Source organism: Salvia hispanica, chromosome 1, assembly GCF_029641045.1.
Source record: "Salvia hispanica isolate PSC_SH4W2 chromosome 1, Shi_PSC_v1, whole genome shotgun sequence".
In the NCBI taxonomy this organism is placed as follows: domain Eukaryota; kingdom Viridiplantae; phylum Streptophyta; class Magnoliopsida; order Lamiales; family Lamiaceae; genus Salvia; species Salvia hispanica.
Window position 1 is genome coordinate 53,065,661 of NC_142692.1, and position 19,046 is coordinate 53,084,706.

Genomic DNA, 19,046 nt, shown 5'->3' on the forward strand with positions numbered 1-19,046 from the left:
GAGTCGGTGACGGGGCAGCAGTCAACGTGGTCCACGGTCTCCCAGCCGCTATGTTTGACTAGTAGACCCTTTGGTATTTGCGTCAAAGTGAATTGTTTGGAGAGTAAACTTGATAACTTTTATGCTATTATATTTTGAACGATGTAGGTTTCAATCCGATTAAGAAGGATATTTTATTTTTGGTTGGAATACTGGATGAAGTATCTGTATTTTTAACATAGTGATACATTTTGGCATAGATATCTATATACACATATTTCAGATGTTGGAGTATATTCTTATTAGTGTTCTTTAAATTGTTTTATATATATAAAAAAAAATATGTCAATGATGATTTTTCTTTTAAGTTTATAAAATCGTTTCCGTTTTTCTTATTTCCATTTAAATTCTGAATTTTAAAAATAAAAGAAATTAGAATTTTAGTATTTTGGTAGCGTCACCCGTTTTAAAGAGTTCGGGGCATTACAGCCAGCTTCGAACAGCGAAGACTCGGGAAATTCAGAAACGTAAACTTAAAACAGAAAATATATTGTATCTTCGCCTCCCGTAGAGACGGTGTTGCACAACTCCGATGAAACTTTGAACCGTACCCCCAAATTCTGTCCCCTAAAGTGTGTGTAGAGAGTGAGAAAGATGAGCTAAGAGCTAAAAGATGATGGATGATGATCTTCATGTAAGCTGCGTGCTCTTATTTATAAGGAGTGGAGCTTCTAGATTCTTCCTTGTAATCCCCATTCTGCCCTTTTCTCAGATGCTCCTTCGTCTGGTAAACTCATTCTCTATTCTGCTCACTTTCTCTGCCAGCTCCCTTCTCCAGGCGATTTTCTCCTTCTTCCTGGATCTGGCATTTTCTTTACACACCTGGCTTACAAAACCTTGTTAGACCCGAAAAATTACAGAATTTAACCCCATAACCAATGTATGAAATTAGTCTTATCAGGTCCTGAGGACCCTTCCGTATTGTATCTTCAGAGACAGCACATCTCTCAAAATATATGGGTAGGATTGAATAACAAGAAGTACGATGTAGAAGATATGAAGGAATTATTTGGGATTCCCATACATCCCCGTGTTTTGGCATTAATAGGCAAGATGGACTTTGGCGGCATATTGAGATGTGGTCAACCAAAGGACATTGACCACCATCTTATCACCGCGTTGATTGAACGATGGAGGCCAGAGACTCACACGTTTCACTTTCCAGTCGGTGAAGCGACAGTTACATTGGAAGACATGGAGATCTTATGGGGCCTCAAAGTTGACGGTGATACTTTGACTGGTTACATCCCCACTAAGGAAGCCAACTATTGGATGCAACTTTCTTTGGAATATCTTGGATTTACACCAGATAAAGTTGAGTTGAAAGAATTGGTTTGGAAACAGACAAGCTTATCAAATCAACTAAGGATTGGGTTGAGTGATGAACACGACCAATATATATATGTTCAACGTGCTCGTGTTTATTGTCTGCTTTTATTTGGTGGTCCGATGATCTCGAACGCCTCTGGAAATAAAATTCCATTCTTCTACTTGCAATTTTTCATGGATGTAGAACGATGTTCTAGCTATAGCTGGGGTGGTGCGATTCTTGCTTGCTTGTATCACAATTTATGTGTTGCTGCCCTTGATAGGAGGACCGATGTCGGGGGAGCTTGTACTTTATTACAATTGTGGGCTTGGGAGAGAATCCCAAATATTAGACCGAAGATGATAAATACCGTGTATGTAGACTACGCACCATATGCAGTCGCATAAGTTGTTCACTAATTAATTTTTTTAAGCATAATTTTCATTAATTTCCGTGTTATTCGCTCATAATTTAATTTTTTTTAGATGGAGTGGTCCGGCATCATATGTAAACACTCGGGCATTGCATTGAAAATTTCAGAGATCAGTTCTCCAGAATGCACGACAACCAAGTAATTTATATAACTTAAATTATTTTTTGTTTTGACTTAATTTGTTTAGACTACATTTATGTAGTTTATTTGGAGGCCTTATGTCATGCGAAACTTGGCAGATATTTGTGTTCACCGTCGTCCTATATGGATGTCGATAACAACCCTTATTTGCTTGAATTTTGAGCCACACTTGCCACAGCGAGTGTTGCGACAATTTGGGATCTTCCAACCGTATATCCCGATCCTCAACCGGTTCCACCCGGAAGAGTTTGTGAAACAAGATTGCCATGGTAAATCTAACCGAAATTGAGTCACGTACTACCACAATTATATACGGGAGTGGGACAATAGGCACAATTTGGTAAGGACTGATTTGGAGTACTCAAATAAGCCTATTGCATCAAATGAATATGTGAATTGGTTTCGTAGAATAACTGTGGTGTACTTAACTAAACCTGGCATGCATGCTCAAAAGAGCTTCCATGAAACGGCATCTTCTCATAGCTTTGCGGTAAATTGAAACAAATATTAATTATTTAAATTCATATGATGAAATGTAGTTAACTTTGAAAATTGTAGGTGGAAACCCTTCAACGAATACGTCACTTTCTAAGTGAGCAAGACATGACAGCACGACCGGATCTGGTAACAGTTTGGAAGATGGTTGAAGATGGTCTGGAGGTATGTGGGGAGCCTGAGATGATGGACTACCATCCTTCCCAGCGATCTGAACTTGACATTGTCATGCTCGTGAGGCAAAAAGGGAAACGACGTGGAAAGAAGAAAACGGCTTGTGGAGAGTCGTCATCTTCAATGATGGATGCTCATTTGGTAGATGATTCTGATGAAGACTTTGTGCCTCCACCTCCACCTAGATCTGCAGTTCGAGGTTGTCATTCTGTAAGCCACACTGAACATTAGTGGCGTGCATACTTCTTCTAGTAGGGTACCTATAAACGTGACTCCGGATCCAACGCATATAGTACGTTTCCATATTATTTGAACTTTGTTTTCAAATATTCTTATCCCCATCCTTTCACAAATTGTACCCACAAGCTTATTGTAGGAAATACTTTCATCCAACATAATGAATCCTTTTGAAAAAGGAGGATCATATGAAATAACTGCTCCAGAAATTATCTTTCCACCCCAATATAAATTGACACACCACCTCATACTATCTGCAATAATATAAAACACAAATAAATATGTATTATTTTTACATTCATCATTATGTAGAGGAAATTTTATATTATCATCAATATTTTTCTATTAATTACACTACAATATATACGATCATAACAATCCATCGAACATTGGTAAAAAATTATATATACTAACCGAACAGGAGGACTAATGTGTGGAAGAATGAGCAAATATCGAAATCTTCACGCTCAAATCGCCGATTGTGTCGACACGAGCAAGGGTTTCACGCAACTTTAAGGTTTTTCGCATTTGGGGAGGGTAAAGGATTAGGGTTCGCGATTTTGGGGAAAGATTTGACTGATATCTGTTTCAACGGTAACACGCCAACCATGTTGGCGATTTAAGGTTAAACACGTCATTCTCGTTGGCATTTTACCAGCCTTAGTTTATTTACAGAACTTAAACGAGATGATTCATTCGGACAAAAAACGCCAATGCCATTGGCGTTTTTAATTTTAGTTTTATTTTTTTTAAATCTTATAAACACGCCAATATGATAGGCGTTTATAAATTAAGAATATTGAGTATTTTTTTCCGATAATTGCTTAAACAAGTCAACTTTAGTGGCGTTTTTTGTTTAAAAACGCAGCTTGAATGGCGTTTTACAATAAATACTGTATTTACATCCTAGTAGGCGTTTTTACTTAAAAAGACGCCAATGTGGTTGGCGTTTTTCCCATGGATGGAATAAATAACAAAGTGAGTACATTTTCGTTATTCTAGTAGTAGACTCCCCCACGCATCCCAAAAACTCGAAGATACATAGGCACCTCAACTTAAATTTAAAATTTAAGTTGATCTCAAGTCCTTTTTCCTTTATTTTTTTTTCATTTGTTTCAACTTTAAAAATATGCAAATATAATTAAATAATTGTATTTGTATACATTCTAGTCGGTGAAGGAGACTTTTCTATAAGATTAAATCCGAGAAACTTTTGACAATTCTTCCATAATTGTTGATTGTTACACTAAACTCAACATTTAAGGTTGAATTGCTAAAGGTGTACTTAATTTAGTTATGTAGAAACATCTCATTCGCCGACCAAGAATAATACTTATACATTTATTGTTCAAAACTTTAAGTTTTTTTTGTAGGTCTCGTTGAAATTTACAAGTATATTTATTTAATACTTTACTTTGTAAATTGTAATCGTTATAACTTATAATTGTAATGTAACTTGTAGTCTCGTTGAAATTTATTGTTTAAATTTTATTTATGCCCCTTTGTAGATAAATAAATACCAAAAATACAAAAAAATAAAATAAAATTGAACCGCCGAACACCTTGCCGGGCCGGTTCAGGTTCAAGATTTTTCTGAACCGTGAACCGCCGATTCCGAAACAAAACCGACGGTTTTTGAACCGTGTGCAGGTACACATGGTTATAGAACTTTTACAAAAGCTTAGCAAAAACTTAATTGGGGTGTGATAAAAATTTTGTCAGAAAGAAATGTAGAGATAAAGATTGGTGGACTGCTTTGTATGTGTTTGAGCAAGAGAGGAGGAAGTGTTGCAGTGATAGAGTGGAATGGCAGAAATGTTATGATAGAGTGTTTGTCATACAGATATATTGTACTGATAGAGGAATAGAAGTTTCATACTGATACTCTACTTTTAAAAAGAAGATATTTGAGTCCAAAACAATTTTATGCTTATATTCTTGCGTTTCTTTTTTTTTTTTTTTTATAGATATTCATATAAGATGGAGGGAGATTTGGCGAATTCTGATTCTATTATTAAAATGGACGGAGATTTGAGAGTGAATAGAAAGAAAAAGAAAAGGAAGACAAGTAACGTGTTAGATAGATTTGATGGAATATAATTGCTAATTTTTATAAGTTGCTAACTTTGCTAACTCATCAACGTAGAGAGTTAAAAATGTCAATAATATGATATTAAAATGTCAACACAGTATATTGAAATGTCAACAAAATTATGTGTTGACATTTTAATGTCGTTATATTAAAATTTTTAATACACTGTGTTGATGAGTTAGCAGAGTTAACAACTTAAGAAAGTTAACAATTGATCACATTTCAAGTATACTTTTTATATGAAATACGCGAGCTAAAAAACTTTTATACTTGTATTGAAATATTGGTTAAACATTTTGCATGTACCATATATAGGGGTGTCGAAACGGGTAGCGGGTAACGGGTAATTTCCAACCCGACCCGATACCCGACGGGTATCGGGTACTTGCTACTCGATGGAATCGGGAAACAGAGCGGGGTCGGATATTCATATTTTGGGTTTTGTGGGTATCGGGTATACCCGATACCCGTTTGTCCCGAAATACCTGATATTTATAATTTTTTTACCTCCAGCTAGAATATACTATATTTTTTATTAGTAATTTGTGTTCATCGTGCTTTTATGATATTTTAGTTTCTGGAGCATTTCATAATTTTTTGTTAAGAAATGAGTATATGTGCGGCTCATATGAATAATTTATATGTTTTATAATATACTTATTGTCTTGGTCTTGGAGCATAAACTTAAATATGTGATGCAGCCGCACAAATACAAGATGCTTAGTTGTACAGATGCTCATATGAACTATTGAATTTTGAAAGTGTTTAAATTATATAAAATAAATAAATAATAAAAAAAGAAGAATATTACAAAAAAAAAAAACCCATGTTGCGGGTCGAGTACCCACAGCGTCGGGTGTGGGATACCCGACTCGGGTATCGGATTATATCCGACTTAGTGCGGGACGGGTATCGGGACTGCCATTTCGGCCGAAATTGGATGCGGAAACCCGACTCGTCGGATGCGAGTACCCGCGGGTACCCGATTCGACACCCCATTGTAATTATCTGGGTAAGGAAGTAAATATGCCAGAGTTATTTATAAGAGGGTTAGTAGAACCACGAAAGGGGAAAAAGAAAAAAAAGTAGCAGTAAAATTTGAAAAACAAAGCAGAAAGATGGGGAGCGAAGAGGAGAGCGCCGTGAAGGAGCCTTTGGACCTCATTCGTCTCAGCCTCGACGAGCGCATCTACGTCAAGCTCCGCCACGACCGTGAGCTTCGTGGAAGGCTCCATGTCTCTCTCTCTCTCGCCTTTTCTACGATTTTTGTTACTGCTCGATTTCACTTGCACATAATTATATTGTGATAATTGAAAAGCTTTACTAGTGTCATCTTTAATCAACAATTGGAATTTAATTGAAATTAGGTTTGTTATTGGTGGAGGGTTGTTTGCTTGAGCTTAGGGTTTCGGAAAGTTTTGCTGATTATTCCAAGTGCAGATGCTGTGATTTTGAATTCCTCTAATCATTGATTTTATAGCATTGTATGTTCATTAGTTTATTTATCTTTATATGTTAATTATTTATCTTTGTATGTTGTGGAATGTTGACCTCTTAGATCGGTCATTTATTTTTGGCAGTTTAGTTTAGGGATTTCAGTTGATCTGAGAATTAGTGAAAATAGTTTTGGTTATACTCACTTGAATTATTAGATTTTGCTCCGAGCCTCCGACCATATTTCACCGAGATGTGTGTGTACATAGAGAAGGGTCAATTTTTAGAGAAGGGTCAATTTTTAGAGAAGTGGTAGCCTGGAAGTTCTTGTAGTATTCATTTTTTCAAAAGGCCGACTTATTGCCCTCGGTGTTGCTTCTAGGGAACTTGCATTGTACTGATGGAATTTCTGTTTTATTATCTTATATATGTTGATAGGTTATGGTTTATGAATAAGGGGTGTTTCTTAAATGTGACAAAGTTGAGAAATTTAAATATCTTGCTGTGCTTTAAGTTTTTGCTTCTTTTAATTTGTTGTTATGTTTATTTTGCAGGCTTATGACCAGCATTTGAACATGATTCTGGGTGATGTTGAAGAGATTGTTACCACAGTGGAGATTGATGATGAAACATATGAGGAAATTGTCAGGGTATGTTAGTACATTACGATCGTTGAACATTCTGTAATGTCACATGTGATGGCCTGTTTTACTGTTGAGTTAGAGGGTTGATTTTAAGTCGCACATTATGTTTATGTTATTCCACAAGAAATTTTCTGTCCAACAACTAGAAATATGATTTCCCCGTTGGTCCATGACTAGTCTGTTGATTGAATAGTAAAATTACATGTTTTTCATATGCATACAGATATTTTATTTATCGGTTAAGGATAAATTTTAACTATCCCTAGTTTCATTAGGAAAAAAAATGTTCTTAACGGCATTAATGTTTTACTGCCACCAACTTGGACGTGTACATGAGTAGTCTATATTAACCAAAATTTGTTATTGCACTTTGCTTATATGCTTCCAAATAGACATTAGAACTAGATATTGTTTTAATACATAAACTCGATAGCCTACGTGATCCTTCAATTCAGGTTTTACTATTTAGAAAGAGTTCACGCGAGGGCATGTAGAGATTCTGGCTTGTGATAGTTACTGAATTTGCGAGGTTGTAGTGTCCACTGAGAACTAACATCTGTTGTTTCTTGCCTTTGCAGACCACAAGACGTACAGTACCGTTCTTATTTGTGAGAGGAGATGGTGTCATTTTGGTCTCACCTCCACTTAGAACAGCTTGACATCGAAGATACAAAAGGTTTCCATGCCGTTAATTTTTGCACTTCAACAAATTGGGTGGTTTCCATGCTTTTCATCATTTTGGGTCCATTTCTGTTTCTCATTTTTAACTGAGAAACATGATTGGAGGGTAGGATTGTAAACAAACTCGTTGGATATAAAATTATTATGTTTATTTAATTTATGTTTTCTCTACTTTTATAAGTTAATTGAGAGGGATGACATCCGATTAGGCTTGATCATTGGACGTGTTTGATAAGATAGTAATACCAAAAGAGAGAATTATATTTAGACATTCTAATTGTTTGATACTTCCTCCCATAGAAATAAGTCATTTGGTGGGTACGAGTTTTAATGCAGTAAAACAAGAGAGAAGGAGAAAAAGTAGTTGAAATTGTGCAGTGAATGACGGGACACATAAATAATAAAGTACTAAAAGGTAAGAGAAAAAGGTTGTCATAAATGGATATGATATATTTGTATGGGACGGACGAAAAAAGAAATATGACATATTTCTATGGGACAGAAGGAGTATTATATTTAAGTTTTACTCTAAACCGAACATAAGATCATTCCATCTTAATCTTTCCAAAATTTCAAATTTAGTCATATTTATATAACCCACCAATTTGTTAAGTTAAACCAATGTTATTTAATACTATACAAATTTAGATAATATCTTGTCTATTAAATAACAATGAAAAAAAAATCTTATCTCAGAGATACTGACATGAAGCTAGAATTTTTTTTAAATCCTGTTTTATATATTTTCTCATATTCCATCTTTCTCATCAAACGGGTCTGAGTATATCAAATACGGAGTATGATTTCATCAATATAATAATTTATTTTACCGGAAATAAAAAACTGAGTATATTTTAAATATATCCATTTAAATATAAAGTGCGATAACAATCTCGATTCTCGACTATTAACAACAGGGACAGACTCTGCTGGAAGATTACAAAACTACATCCCTGTCAATATTAATACAGTTTGGGATACACAGTTTTCTTTTTTTTCTTTTTCCGAAAGCGATATAAACAATTACAACAGAGAGATGCAACAATTCCACAAAAATACAGGCTGTAATGAGAAGGGGTACAATTATAGTTACAGGTTTGGTTTATCTACGTCTTTGCCTGGAGTAACTCGGTGAGCCAACAAACGACGGCGAGTTCCTGAAGTTTCTGCTGGGAGAATCCATCGACCCTCTAAAAGAAGCATACGCTGCTTTCACTGGTTCTGGCAGAGAGTCCAATGGAAGTGACTCCTCAAAGCAAGCAGTGTTGATCCTTGTCCTCTCAAGCTCGGATTGAAGAAGTTCTGAACTGTACTGTTGGACGAGCGCCTGAGCACACAACAATTTAAATGCAAGTATACGTAAGTATCGTGAAAAAATTGATTAAGCAGAATGGTTTACTTACAGCTACATACATTCAAGCAAAATGCATTACAACAGTGTTTCTATAAAAATGCTTTACCAGAGAGACTACATGTGAATTGAAAATGTTTCTCCTTGTTATGGGACCTAGTTTTCTACCTTTCTGATAGCTACTATCCTATCTCAGAAGCGATAAATTTGATAGTTTTGAGGCCAGCAACTAGAGTCCTCTACCTTGCATAAATATATGGTAACAAAAAGGCGAGCACTAGTTTGTCGTAGCACTCACAATACAACAAAAAGTATAACTTCATAGAAGAGAAGAAAAAAGGATTTTGAGTGTTTTCTCACAATGAGGTCATCAGGGGATGCAGATGATCCCGATTGCCTGTCATCTGCCATTGCATCATCACTTCCACGGGTAGCTCGGCGCTGATGGTTTGGAGTCTCCACAGACTCTGTGACAGTTTCTATAGCCTTCTCTAACAAGGCTCCTTGTAAGGACTTAAGGGACTCTCTTGCATCATTAGTGAAATAGGGATTCAATATGGTCTCAAAATATTCAAGCTGCGGAGAACGGAGAAAATAATCAGCTGATATGTTCACAAAACTTGTGCATCCATGGCACTGAATTTTCAATTTTTATGTCCACACCCTAACTTACTTACTCACCAAACAATTTGTGAAATTATACAAACTAGTTCTAATCATATATCTGTATCTCAAGGCATGATATGATTTTTCAGTATTCAATCCTTACTATGTAAAACGAGAAGGAAAAGCATAACACAAAAATGATAAAACTCTATCCAGTTAAAACTGTAGAGAAGTAGCAGCCCACAAAATTAGCAATGTTTCTGAAGAAACACTGATAGACTTACCTCAAGCATAAGCTGAGAAAAGCCACTTGGATCCAAAGCCCTCAGGTCTCTAGTTTTGTTTTCATTAAACAGACCAAGAAGTATATCGATCAGGCCTTCAACAAGAATTCCGAGAACCTTGTCTAGCAAAGGATTGCAGCCAGCAAAAACCTGCATGAAGAAGAATATCCCACTCTTGAAAAAGGTCAAAGCAAAACTACATAACATATGGTAACTACATGGGACTTATGTTGATGCAAAAATATTCAGTGAAGGATATAAAGAAGTTCAATAAATCAGTGCTTGAATGTACTTGAGTTATATAACAGAGAGGAAAAACAGAATTTTCCCGAGATAAGAAAAAGTACCTCTGCATGTACAGCTACCAAAGTGTGAAGTAGGTCAACAGCAGCATCTCTGACACCCTGCAAATTTTTTATATCATTAATACATAATCTTAAGGTCAAGCAAAGTTAAAAAATTTAAAAAGTATGCAGAAGCCTCACTTTGACAGCAGGTGCCGCTCCCCACTGAACTCCAGCATCCAACAAGTAATTTGTTGCAGCTGCTCTAATCAAATTTGTCTAGGAAAAATAATACAAAAATGATTATGTGAATGAAGCATTATAATGTAGCAGCAAGAAGCTTAAGCCCAATGAACCTGAACATGTAACAGTTCACCACAATAGGATCATACAAAGAGATGTAATTTTTCATCCCAGAAGCACAAGATTTGGGCTGGGAATCAAATATAACCTTGCACATACCAACAATCCTCACCACACACATTCAAATATTCACTGAAAAGAAAATGGAAATCAGATAGAACAGGAAGCAGTAGCCTTATGATAAAAATTCACACAAGAGGTTGCACAGTTGATTAGTTTCAGCTGCGGTAATTTTTAGTTTCAAATGCCAGTAACCTTCGTTTCTTGCTGAAGGATGAGTTTCATAACAATAGGCTTTGATTGCAACTTTATTTGTTTAAAACCGTTAACAGTTAAAGGTCAAACATGCAACTAGCAGTACTATATCAATTCCTATGATGGAAATATCAAAAAAATGTTCCTTAACTGATGAAATGTATCAAGTGCTTCAAGGAACAAAATATACCCATCAAAGTCTGCACCAGCTTCAGTGAGTGGTAATCAGTTGCGGATTTAAGCAACTTAAACATACCCGCAACACTAATTAGATGATATTTTTTATTGACTAAAGATATAACTATTAACTATTGAATTTCAAATATGGAACGAAACTAAGAAAAAGTATACATCTTAAGAGATATCACAATTAACTTCGACAATGAACATTTTGATATGATCCAATGCAAAACACTAAGGTGGAAACATTGTTCACCATTGACCCTATCACCCAGAAAGGTTAACTAAGAAACCACATAGGAAAACTCATCTAGAGTTCAGTTAGCAAACACATAAGGTAAAGGCTGCAATAGGTATCCAAATAATATGATACTTAATTGATAATACACATCAATATGCACTGTAGAAGTCTAACAATATTCCAACCCAACACAATTCCCATACCTTAGCCAGAGTATACTGTTCGATGACCTTCTCTTCAAGACCAGTCAAAGATATAACCAGCTCTTGAATGTCACCATCATCCTCAACTTTACCACTGATTAGAAAAGTAAACTACAGTATGTAAATTCCCAGAAGATATAAAGCAAAGGTTACAAAGCAAGAAAACTTGGGAGAAACATGACATGGGCAAAAGGTAAAGGAGAATGGACACATTAGTTTTTGAGAAAAACCATTTTTTCAGGTAAAGTTTATGGAAAAGTTAAAGTCAACTAGTACGTAAACATTCACCGAGTAAGTATTAGAATTGCACATATATTATGTATTATTTTGCTTTATTATGTACCTGGATAGCCATATATGTTTGTATTTTCCATACAATTCCAGAGAAAGTTCTTCTTTGCAATACCCAATATTGCTCAGGGCCATCAGCAACTTTTGATGTTGGTCAGTAATACTTCCTGGAAGAGGATCATCTGATATTTCCACTGGTTCATGAGAATATCCATTTTGAAAATGCAGGCTTCCAGTGTCCAACTTATTATGTGTAAGCTCAGAGCCAATACGCTCCAAGTGACCTGTTTATTGCATCCACGAAAAAGTAATAGAATACCCAGTCATTATTTTCTCAATCATCTCGGATTAAAACTTAACAGATTCAGCATGAAGTCCATCATTCTTACCAGCAAAATCCAACAAACAGTTCAACAGGGCAAGTCTGACTGACTCTTGAATTTCTTGAAGCTGACCAAAAGCAACTTCAGATTTTGCTGATTCGCTTTGCAAACAACGAAGCATCCTGAAAATTCGATTTGAACAGTTAACAGATAATAATATGAGCCCAAAATTCCCCATAGGATGCAGTTCACATACAAGTATACAACTCTATTAGTTGTTCAAACTATAATACCGCTACTACTCTGACATGTGTTACTATCACACTAAGTTAAAGCATGAGAGGAAACTTTATTGTTAGATGCATCTAGAGAGGTTCCAATGTACTTCTTTGGAGTGGGAAAAAATTGCACTGCCTTTGATTGAGATTTAAAAAGGCCTTCAGACAAAAAAAATCAACTCCAGGTAATTGAAGGCCAGCATAACATAGAATTGAGACAAATTTTTTATTAACACAAAGAAAGAGGCTACAAGACTCCTCCGAAGAACCTGGTGAAGTAGTTGAAGAGTAATCCTACTCTGTCCCCAGATCTCAATATAAAGTAAAAGAGAAAGACAAGGACCAGGACCCAGTTTATGTCCCCAAGAGAAGTTTCACAAATGGGCTGTTGGGTTAATTATTTTAATTTATTTTATTTTATTTATGCTACCTCAAATGAGAGTAAAGGAAATAATTTCCTTTTAATTTCTTTTTTCTACTGATCCACTGCTATTTGCAGTTGTGTCAGGTCTCATTCCAAAACGAATAGAGCTGAAAGATAAAGATGAAAAACTAAATAGTGTTTGATTATTTTTGTTGGTGATCCATGAGTGAGCTGGTGATTTGAGTGGCTAAGCTAATTGTTGGATGTAAATATCTCTGACGGTCTATATGTGATGTGAGTGTGATAGTCAAACCTACAAACTTCTTCTCATGAAATTTACTCCGTCCGTCCCATATAAAATAGCAAGTATTTCCATTTTGTCCATCCCTTTAAATTAGACAATTCTAAATTAGGTAACTTTTGAACAACATATTACCCCTACACATCATTTTATTTACAACTATACCAATAGAATTAACAATTTAATATATTGTGAGCCTCACTATCCACTAAGACTACAGCACATTTTATGGGACGGAGGGAGTATAAAATGTTCAGGCACTACCCTGACTTCTCCACCTTAACTTTTACTCACAAGCATCAAGTTTATATCATCCAACTTTTTTATGCTTGATGCTGATGGCATGCCTAAACCTTTTTCTCTTCTGTTATCCATTCCCCTTTTCTGTTTTAATATTTTCTATCCTTTTCTTGGTTCGGTTGAGATAAATTTAGTTCAAACAGTGGAAATAACAAATTCTATGGAAGCTAAAAAATGAATCTGGATGCTCACTCATTGATTTGATCCATAGCTGAGATCACAATGGCACGGAAAGCCAGAGGCAATGAAGAGATTGAATATGGTGACTTGTGTCTTTCTAAGATAGACACAGGAACCCAAGACTCATCTTTTGATATATCCTCTATTGAACTCCGCATCCAAGAACAAAGCCTGAGTATGTATATTTTTGAGATCTCAAATTCAAGTGTCCTCAGCGCAGAGACTGCAAAAAAGAAAAACTACTCAAAACAATAACTCAAGTACAAGAATTTTGGTAAAAAAAATGAAACCAGGACATAATCCCAGTTCCTTGAGGGTGAATCATACCAGCAATGCCAGGGGCAGATTCTTTTGCTTCAAAAGCTTGGCCAGCCCTGGAGACCTCCTTTACAGCATCATTCATGTGAGAACTGAGGATGTTGTATTCTTCAAGCTCGCGAAATGTGCCAAGGACCTGGCACATAAGAAAATAGCAAGCAGAATTCTTATCCGAAGCAAAAAACTTTTATGTATGCACATAGTAACGTGCATCGAAATCTAATAAGAAGATTTCAAGAAGTGTAGTCATTAGAAGTAACTAAAGTTCAGTAATGCTACTTTTGATGATAGAAATTTAAGGAGCTCCATAAATACAGACCACTTTGCTGATTTCTGGCCTTGGAGTTCTATATCTTCTTTAATTACTTATAAGATTCCTTTTATGCATTACAACAGTTCTAACCACAAGTACAGACCACTTTTGCTGATTTCTGGCCTTGGAATTCTATATCTTCTTTTATTACTGATAAGAGTCCATTTATACATTACGGCAGTTCTGGCATCTAACATGAAATGAAGAAGCCCTTACCTTAGACTCATATGCTGATAGAGTATTGTGTATCATTGCAGCGACCTCATCAAGAGTGTTGTTGCCCACCTCGACTCTATTCACAGAACCACTTGTACTTGTATCAGTAGACACATGGGATGACTGAAGAAGGAAAGATGCATATATTACAACAAGAACTGGCTAAGACCTTAACATTGACTACAACTGGAAAAATAATCCTTGACTAACTGCGTAAAGACCAACAGAAAGGAAAAGGTCTATTTTAGAAAAGATATTGTTATACGTTGATAACAAAACAAAACATCAGATGCATCATTGGCCACCAATAGTCACAGGGCACGTTGTGGTCTGTGTTAGATACTACATAATATTTTAAGATCAGAATTTAACCCAAGGTGTTGCTAGAAATATATATCCCAAGGTGATAGAAGTGAGAAGCATATATCAGAAGACATCTTAAGGAAGTTTTGCGGTAACAGTTGAAGCATAAATCATAATGTGTACTTCCAAGAAATGTACTGACAGAAACTCATTGTTGTGATGTCGCTTATCACGAGAAGAAGCCCTGATACCAGTGAAGTTAAACCAACCTAACATGGCAGATGTGACAACATACCTTTGCAAATTTTCCGCTTGAAACTGAAAGTGCAGCTTTCCAGAAAGCAGGTATATGATGAATAAGCACAGCAGTTAACTGGCGAATATATCTACCCCGAAGAGCATCAAGTTCTGCACTCGTCATTTCTGCTGGGAGTATATCTCCAGCTAGATAGGAATCCATAGCTGACTGGTAGTTGTAAACAAAACATCATTGTAACTGTTTAGTAAACGGACACCAGCTAAATACAAATTTGCTAGCATTCTAACTCTTGCACTTACTGATTGATTCATATCTTGCTGAATTTGCCTCCACTTAGCATCAGAGAGTGCTTTCTCACGAAGCTCATTCTGCATATTTTCCATTCTCACTTCATGAGCTAAAGTGCATCCTTCAAGCAACCCTCTAATCTTATGGTTCTGTGGAACAGGTAACACAAAAGTTCAGCATTAGAAATCTCCAGTTATTAAGAGTGCACTCATGAAAAGCCAAATAAAATGGAGTGGAAGCACAAGAGAACAATAGTTATCTCATTTTCTATCAAGAAAATGTTGCACAAATATCCTGTACACGAAGAACATACGTAAATAACCACCATTACAGAATGAGTAGCAATACATATACATTGAAAAAAAATAAATGGATGGCTACAGTAAGGGCTAGAAACTCCGCACCTGTATATTCAAATAATGCTTTATGGGATCTGAGTCAGGCTCAAGCTCCAGTAAAAGCCGCACAGTATTTTCAAGCTACAGAAACATCAAATTGCCAATCCAAGCAATCAGCCAAAGTACAAACTATAAAATTGGTAGAAATTTGTGCTTAACTGAAAGCTTGGGTGATAAAACAAGCATTAGTTACGGCCCAAAGGAATGCTCGCGCATCTGATTTCAACATGCTAAAAAATACTACATTGAAGCATGCATATAATTCTTGACACATTTTCCTTTTCTTCATATCTTAATACTGAAACAATTTTCTTGTTATGGGAGAAAGATAATATTTCTTCTGATGACATCAAAGAAGACCCAAGGAACCAGATGCCAACATCTATACTAATTCCTCCCATAACATGACAAGTAAAGCATCTGCACAAGCAACCTATATCTAGACTTGTTATCTTGTATATGACAGATCTTACATTTGTTAGATCAATATTTGGATCTTCCATGGTCTTGTAGAGCATGGCTTTGAACTCTTGCATGACTTTTTCAACCTCTTCAAGGACACGTTTGAGAATTCCCACCTGAAAGTTCAATAAGTTCCACACCATACAGAAAGTTAAAGAAGAATCAGCTGACATCCCCAGTCCCATGAAAAATTTTAAGCTGTTTTCTTTGGCGGTTTTAGGACCATCAGAATAAAGAAAGTGAAAGAATGTTCAAAGGATGCCTTTATGAAGTTTATAGAGAAGATACACTTTCACCAAGTTCTTTCATAAAGTTCCAGATCAAGGTAACCAATGAGAGGAGGGTGTACAAAAATTCCATGCATATAAAAAGAAAAAGAGGGACATAAAGCTCAGCTCTGAAATCCAAATTATATATAGACAGTTGCCGGGAGAGAGAACTATAAGAAACCAAACGAAGATAGAAAAAGAACTTGGATTATGATTAACAGTGGGTACTTAATGTGAAAGAAGGAAGACATACATGAGAAGGCAGAACAATTGACTTTGCTTTTCGGTACTCTCTTACAGCCAAATCATATTCACCCTTACTAATGTTACCACGAATTGCACTGGGCAGGTTAAAAAGTGTTCGAAACCTCTGAAGCATTCCTTGGACAGATCTAATCTTCTCCGCTTGAGCCTTGAAAAGTATAATTGATTCAATTAGATGCATTCAAGGATAAAAATTCTTAATGTTCAGTTAACCACTTCAGGATTTGGGTCCTACCTACCTGTCTCTCAAATAGAGGTCCAAAAGCACGCTTAGCTAGTGAACTAACTCCCTTAATACTATTGAACAAGTGAGTTGTTCCAGCACCATCAGGGTCTTCCTCAATCCGTTTCAACTTCGATTCAATATCTGCAACAAACAAAAGCATATTAGAAGTTCAGTGTGTTCACTGAAGAAGTATTCAAAACCATACTGACCATCAATAGTTGTTTTGCAGGAAACAAAGCAATCAAAATTCTCTTTGACCAACTGCTTTCTCTGTTGGGTGCGTCCTTTAAGATCATTCTTTAATGAAAGAGCACCAGCTTCCAGTTCAGCCGCATTAGTATCTAGGTGGACTCGTGATAAAAAAAGTTTTGCATTGAAGTTCTCAGAGTAATAGTTTAATTTTTCTGCAAAACATGCAAATAGGTCTGCCTTTAAATACAATCAACAATATCTCTCTATTCAACCAGAATTTCTGTAAATCAAATCACACAAGTTTAGCAACAGTTACCACCACACCTAATCATGTTTATTACATGGTTACGCGATCTCAAAATCCATAACACCTGTTTTCAGAAGTAATAAAACTGACAATTTAGTTGCTAGATTGGTCCATTTTGAGAATTTTGCCCTTAATCATGTCTATTATTGAAGTCTTTGCCTCTTCCAAAAATGCATATCAGAAACTTTATCAAGTATCCATCCATGTTAAAGAAATCATGATAAGAGTAAATTTACAGTTGTGGTATTCAGCAAAATAAATTTTAGTGGATCCCTTTTCCAGAACTTCTGCCCAATATTTTCTGGTCAGAGAACCAACACAAAGTTGGAGCAACCTCCATAAAAAAGGTTTCCTCCATAAAGAAAGTAGCCTCTGGATATGAGTTGGTAATGATTAAGGCAAGAGGACAACATAATGACATACACTACACAGTATTGAAATACTAGAAGCAAATACCCCGTGCACTTGGATCAAGAGGTTCTACGTCAGTGGTGGAAGTGGCACTTGCTATATTGTCACTGATCAATCTAAACGTCTTGTGGTTAATTAACCTGCCCACATTTGATTATATTAGCAAGCAATCAATAAGAAAGTTAAAGGAGGGAGACAAGTCCAAATTTGATGTTATACCCCAATCCAAGAGGATCCACCCACTCCATGCCCCGGGGAAGCGACTGTATACTTGTTAAATTTTTTGGCTTTTTATCATACTTTGGAAGCACCGGAACTGCTTTCGCATCCCGCATTTCGCGGACTCTCCGAGCCAGCTGATGAATAACTTCGCTCGTATAAGTTGTTTCCAAATATTAGAGTAACATATATTCAGAATACAAACAAATTTGGCATTTCCCTTCTCACTGGCAGTAGCCGCTCAATAACTTTTGCAATCAACATAAATTGAGATAAATAGATTCCTATGGTGTGTGAATTTGTAATTCAGATAGATTGAGGAAAACAAAAAGAAAAACCAGTAAAGTAAACTAACAAACACCATAAATAGTAGTAATGCCCATAAATCTCAGCTTTGAAGTAAAAATCACTTGAATTAACAACTAAATTAATAGCAATTCAGAGTAATAAATGATCCAATTTCGCATGTGCCTGCATCCACAATACCTCTGTTTCATCAACATGCTTCCAGCAACCAGGCTCGTCCCCATCCCACGGCCTGACTTCATCTCTCTTAGCAGGCACGCCGCCGCGATCATCCTCATCTCCGGATGAAATGCTCAGCATCTCCACCTCGGAATCGTCGTCTTCATCCAACGACGGCTTAGTTTGCTTACTGGCCCCCTTCTTCTGATGCTGCGCCCTTGCCGGAGGCTGGACATAGTTGCGCACAGGCTTCGATTTGGACGACGGTGGCTTCTGGTAATTGACATTGCGCTGAGATTGCTCTTTCAGCGCCATCTGCAACAGCTCGTCCTCATCCAAATCGTCTTCGCTCGACATTTTCAGATACAATTGTCGGTGTGTAAATGCTGTGAATACTGTGAAATTAGATCTGACTGCAGCTGACTAACTTATCATTCTCCGAATACGAAATCCGGATTAACAAATATGTTTACAATCAATTATTGAATTACTAATACCATTTTTGGTATAGTATTAGGGCTATTGCATTACTCATAAATAAAAAAATAGATTAAAAATATCAATCACATTTGCGGTATAATATATTGCATATATTACGTGAAGGGTTATAAAGATTAAAGTCTAAATTTAGTCATTTACATTTGCTCTTAAAA

At 36.1% G+C, this 19,046-nt stretch overlaps 3 protein-coding genes across 3 annotated transcripts; 2 read left to right on the forward strand and 1 right to left on the reverse strand.

The window, feature by feature from the left end:
* The first annotated feature begins 2,049 nt into the window (after positions 1-2,049).
* On the forward strand, positions 2,050-2,822 carry LOC148934130 (uncharacterized). The gene is made up of 3 exons (XM_089062198.1): positions 2,050-2,168; positions 2,253-2,412; positions 2,481-2,822. The coding sequence occupies exons 1-3, from the start codon at positions 2,050-2,052 to the stop codon at positions 2,820-2,822; spliced, it is 621 nt and encodes a 206-aa protein (XP_088918324.1).
* Positions 2,823-5,981: 3,159 nt separating this feature from the next.
* On the forward strand, positions 5,982-7,835 carry LOC125219462 (sm-like protein LSM3A). The gene is made up of 3 exons (XM_048121441.2): positions 5,982-6,155; positions 6,909-7,004; positions 7,577-7,835. The coding sequence occupies exons 1-3, from the start codon at positions 6,039-6,041 to the stop codon at positions 7,655-7,657; spliced, it is 294 nt and encodes a 97-aa protein (XP_047977398.1). The 5' UTR covers positions 5,982-6,038; the 3' UTR covers positions 7,658-7,835.
* A 694-nt stretch (positions 7,836-8,529) lies between these two features.
* Positions 8,530-18,806, reverse strand: LOC125222351 (exocyst complex component SEC5A-like). The gene is made up of 21 exons (XM_048124891.2): positions 18,415-18,806; positions 17,929-18,065; positions 17,755-17,849; positions 17,009-17,203; positions 16,813-16,940; positions 16,563-16,721; positions 16,052-16,156; positions 15,585-15,659; positions 15,192-15,329; positions 14,929-15,099; positions 14,331-14,453; positions 13,811-13,937; positions 13,496-13,706; positions 12,127-12,242; positions 11,790-12,021; positions 11,447-11,540; positions 10,406-10,483; positions 10,268-10,324; positions 9,921-10,070; positions 9,391-9,606; positions 8,530-9,006 (listed from the first exon to the last, which is right to left on the reverse strand). Exons 1-21 carry the CDS (start codon positions 18,748-18,750, stop codon positions 8,782-8,784), a joined length of 3,168 nt encoding a protein of 1,055 aa, XP_047980848.1. The 5' UTR covers positions 18,751-18,806; the 3' UTR covers positions 8,530-8,781.
* Positions 18,807-19,046: the final 240 nt, after the last annotated feature.

Excerpts from the sequence above, each read along its gene's own strand:
- LOC148934130 (XM_089062198.1), top strand. The coding sequence starts at position 2,050 with ATGTCGATAACAACCCTTATTTGCTTGAATTTTGAGCCACACTTGCCA. Across the intron at positions 2,169-2,252 it reads AACCGGTTCCACCCGGAAGA|GCACAATTTGGTAAGGACTG; the intron begins GTTTGTGAAACA and ends GTGGGACAATAG. Across the intron at positions 2,413-2,480 it reads CATCTTCTCATAGCTTTGCG|GTGGAAACCCTTCAACGAAT; the intron begins GTAAATTGAAAC and ends TGAAAATTGTAG.
- LOC125219462 (XM_048121441.2), top strand. The coding sequence starts at position 6,039 with ATGGGGAGCGAAGAGGAGAGCGCCGTGAAGGAGCCTTTGGACCTCATT. Across the intron at positions 6,156-6,908 it reads AGCTTCGTGGAAGGCTCCAT|GCTTATGACCAGCATTTGAA; the intron begins GTCTCTCTCTCT and ends TTTATTTTGCAG. Across the intron at positions 7,005-7,576 it reads CATATGAGGAAATTGTCAGG|ACCACAAGACGTACAGTACC; the intron begins GTATGTTAGTAC and ends TTGCCTTTGCAG.
- LOC125222351 (XM_048124891.2), bottom strand. The coding sequence starts at position 18,750 with ATGTCGAGCGAAGACGATTTGGATGAGGACGAGCTGTTGCAGATGGCG. Across the intron at positions 14,454-14,928 it reads CAAGCGGAAAATTTGCAAAG|TCATCCCATGTGTCTACTGA; the intron begins GTATGTTGTCAC and ends TTCCTTCTTCAG. Across the intron at positions 10,484-11,446 it reads AACAGTATACTCTGGCTAAG|ACAAATTTGATTAGAGCAGC; the intron begins GTATGGGAATTG and ends TATTTTTCCTAG.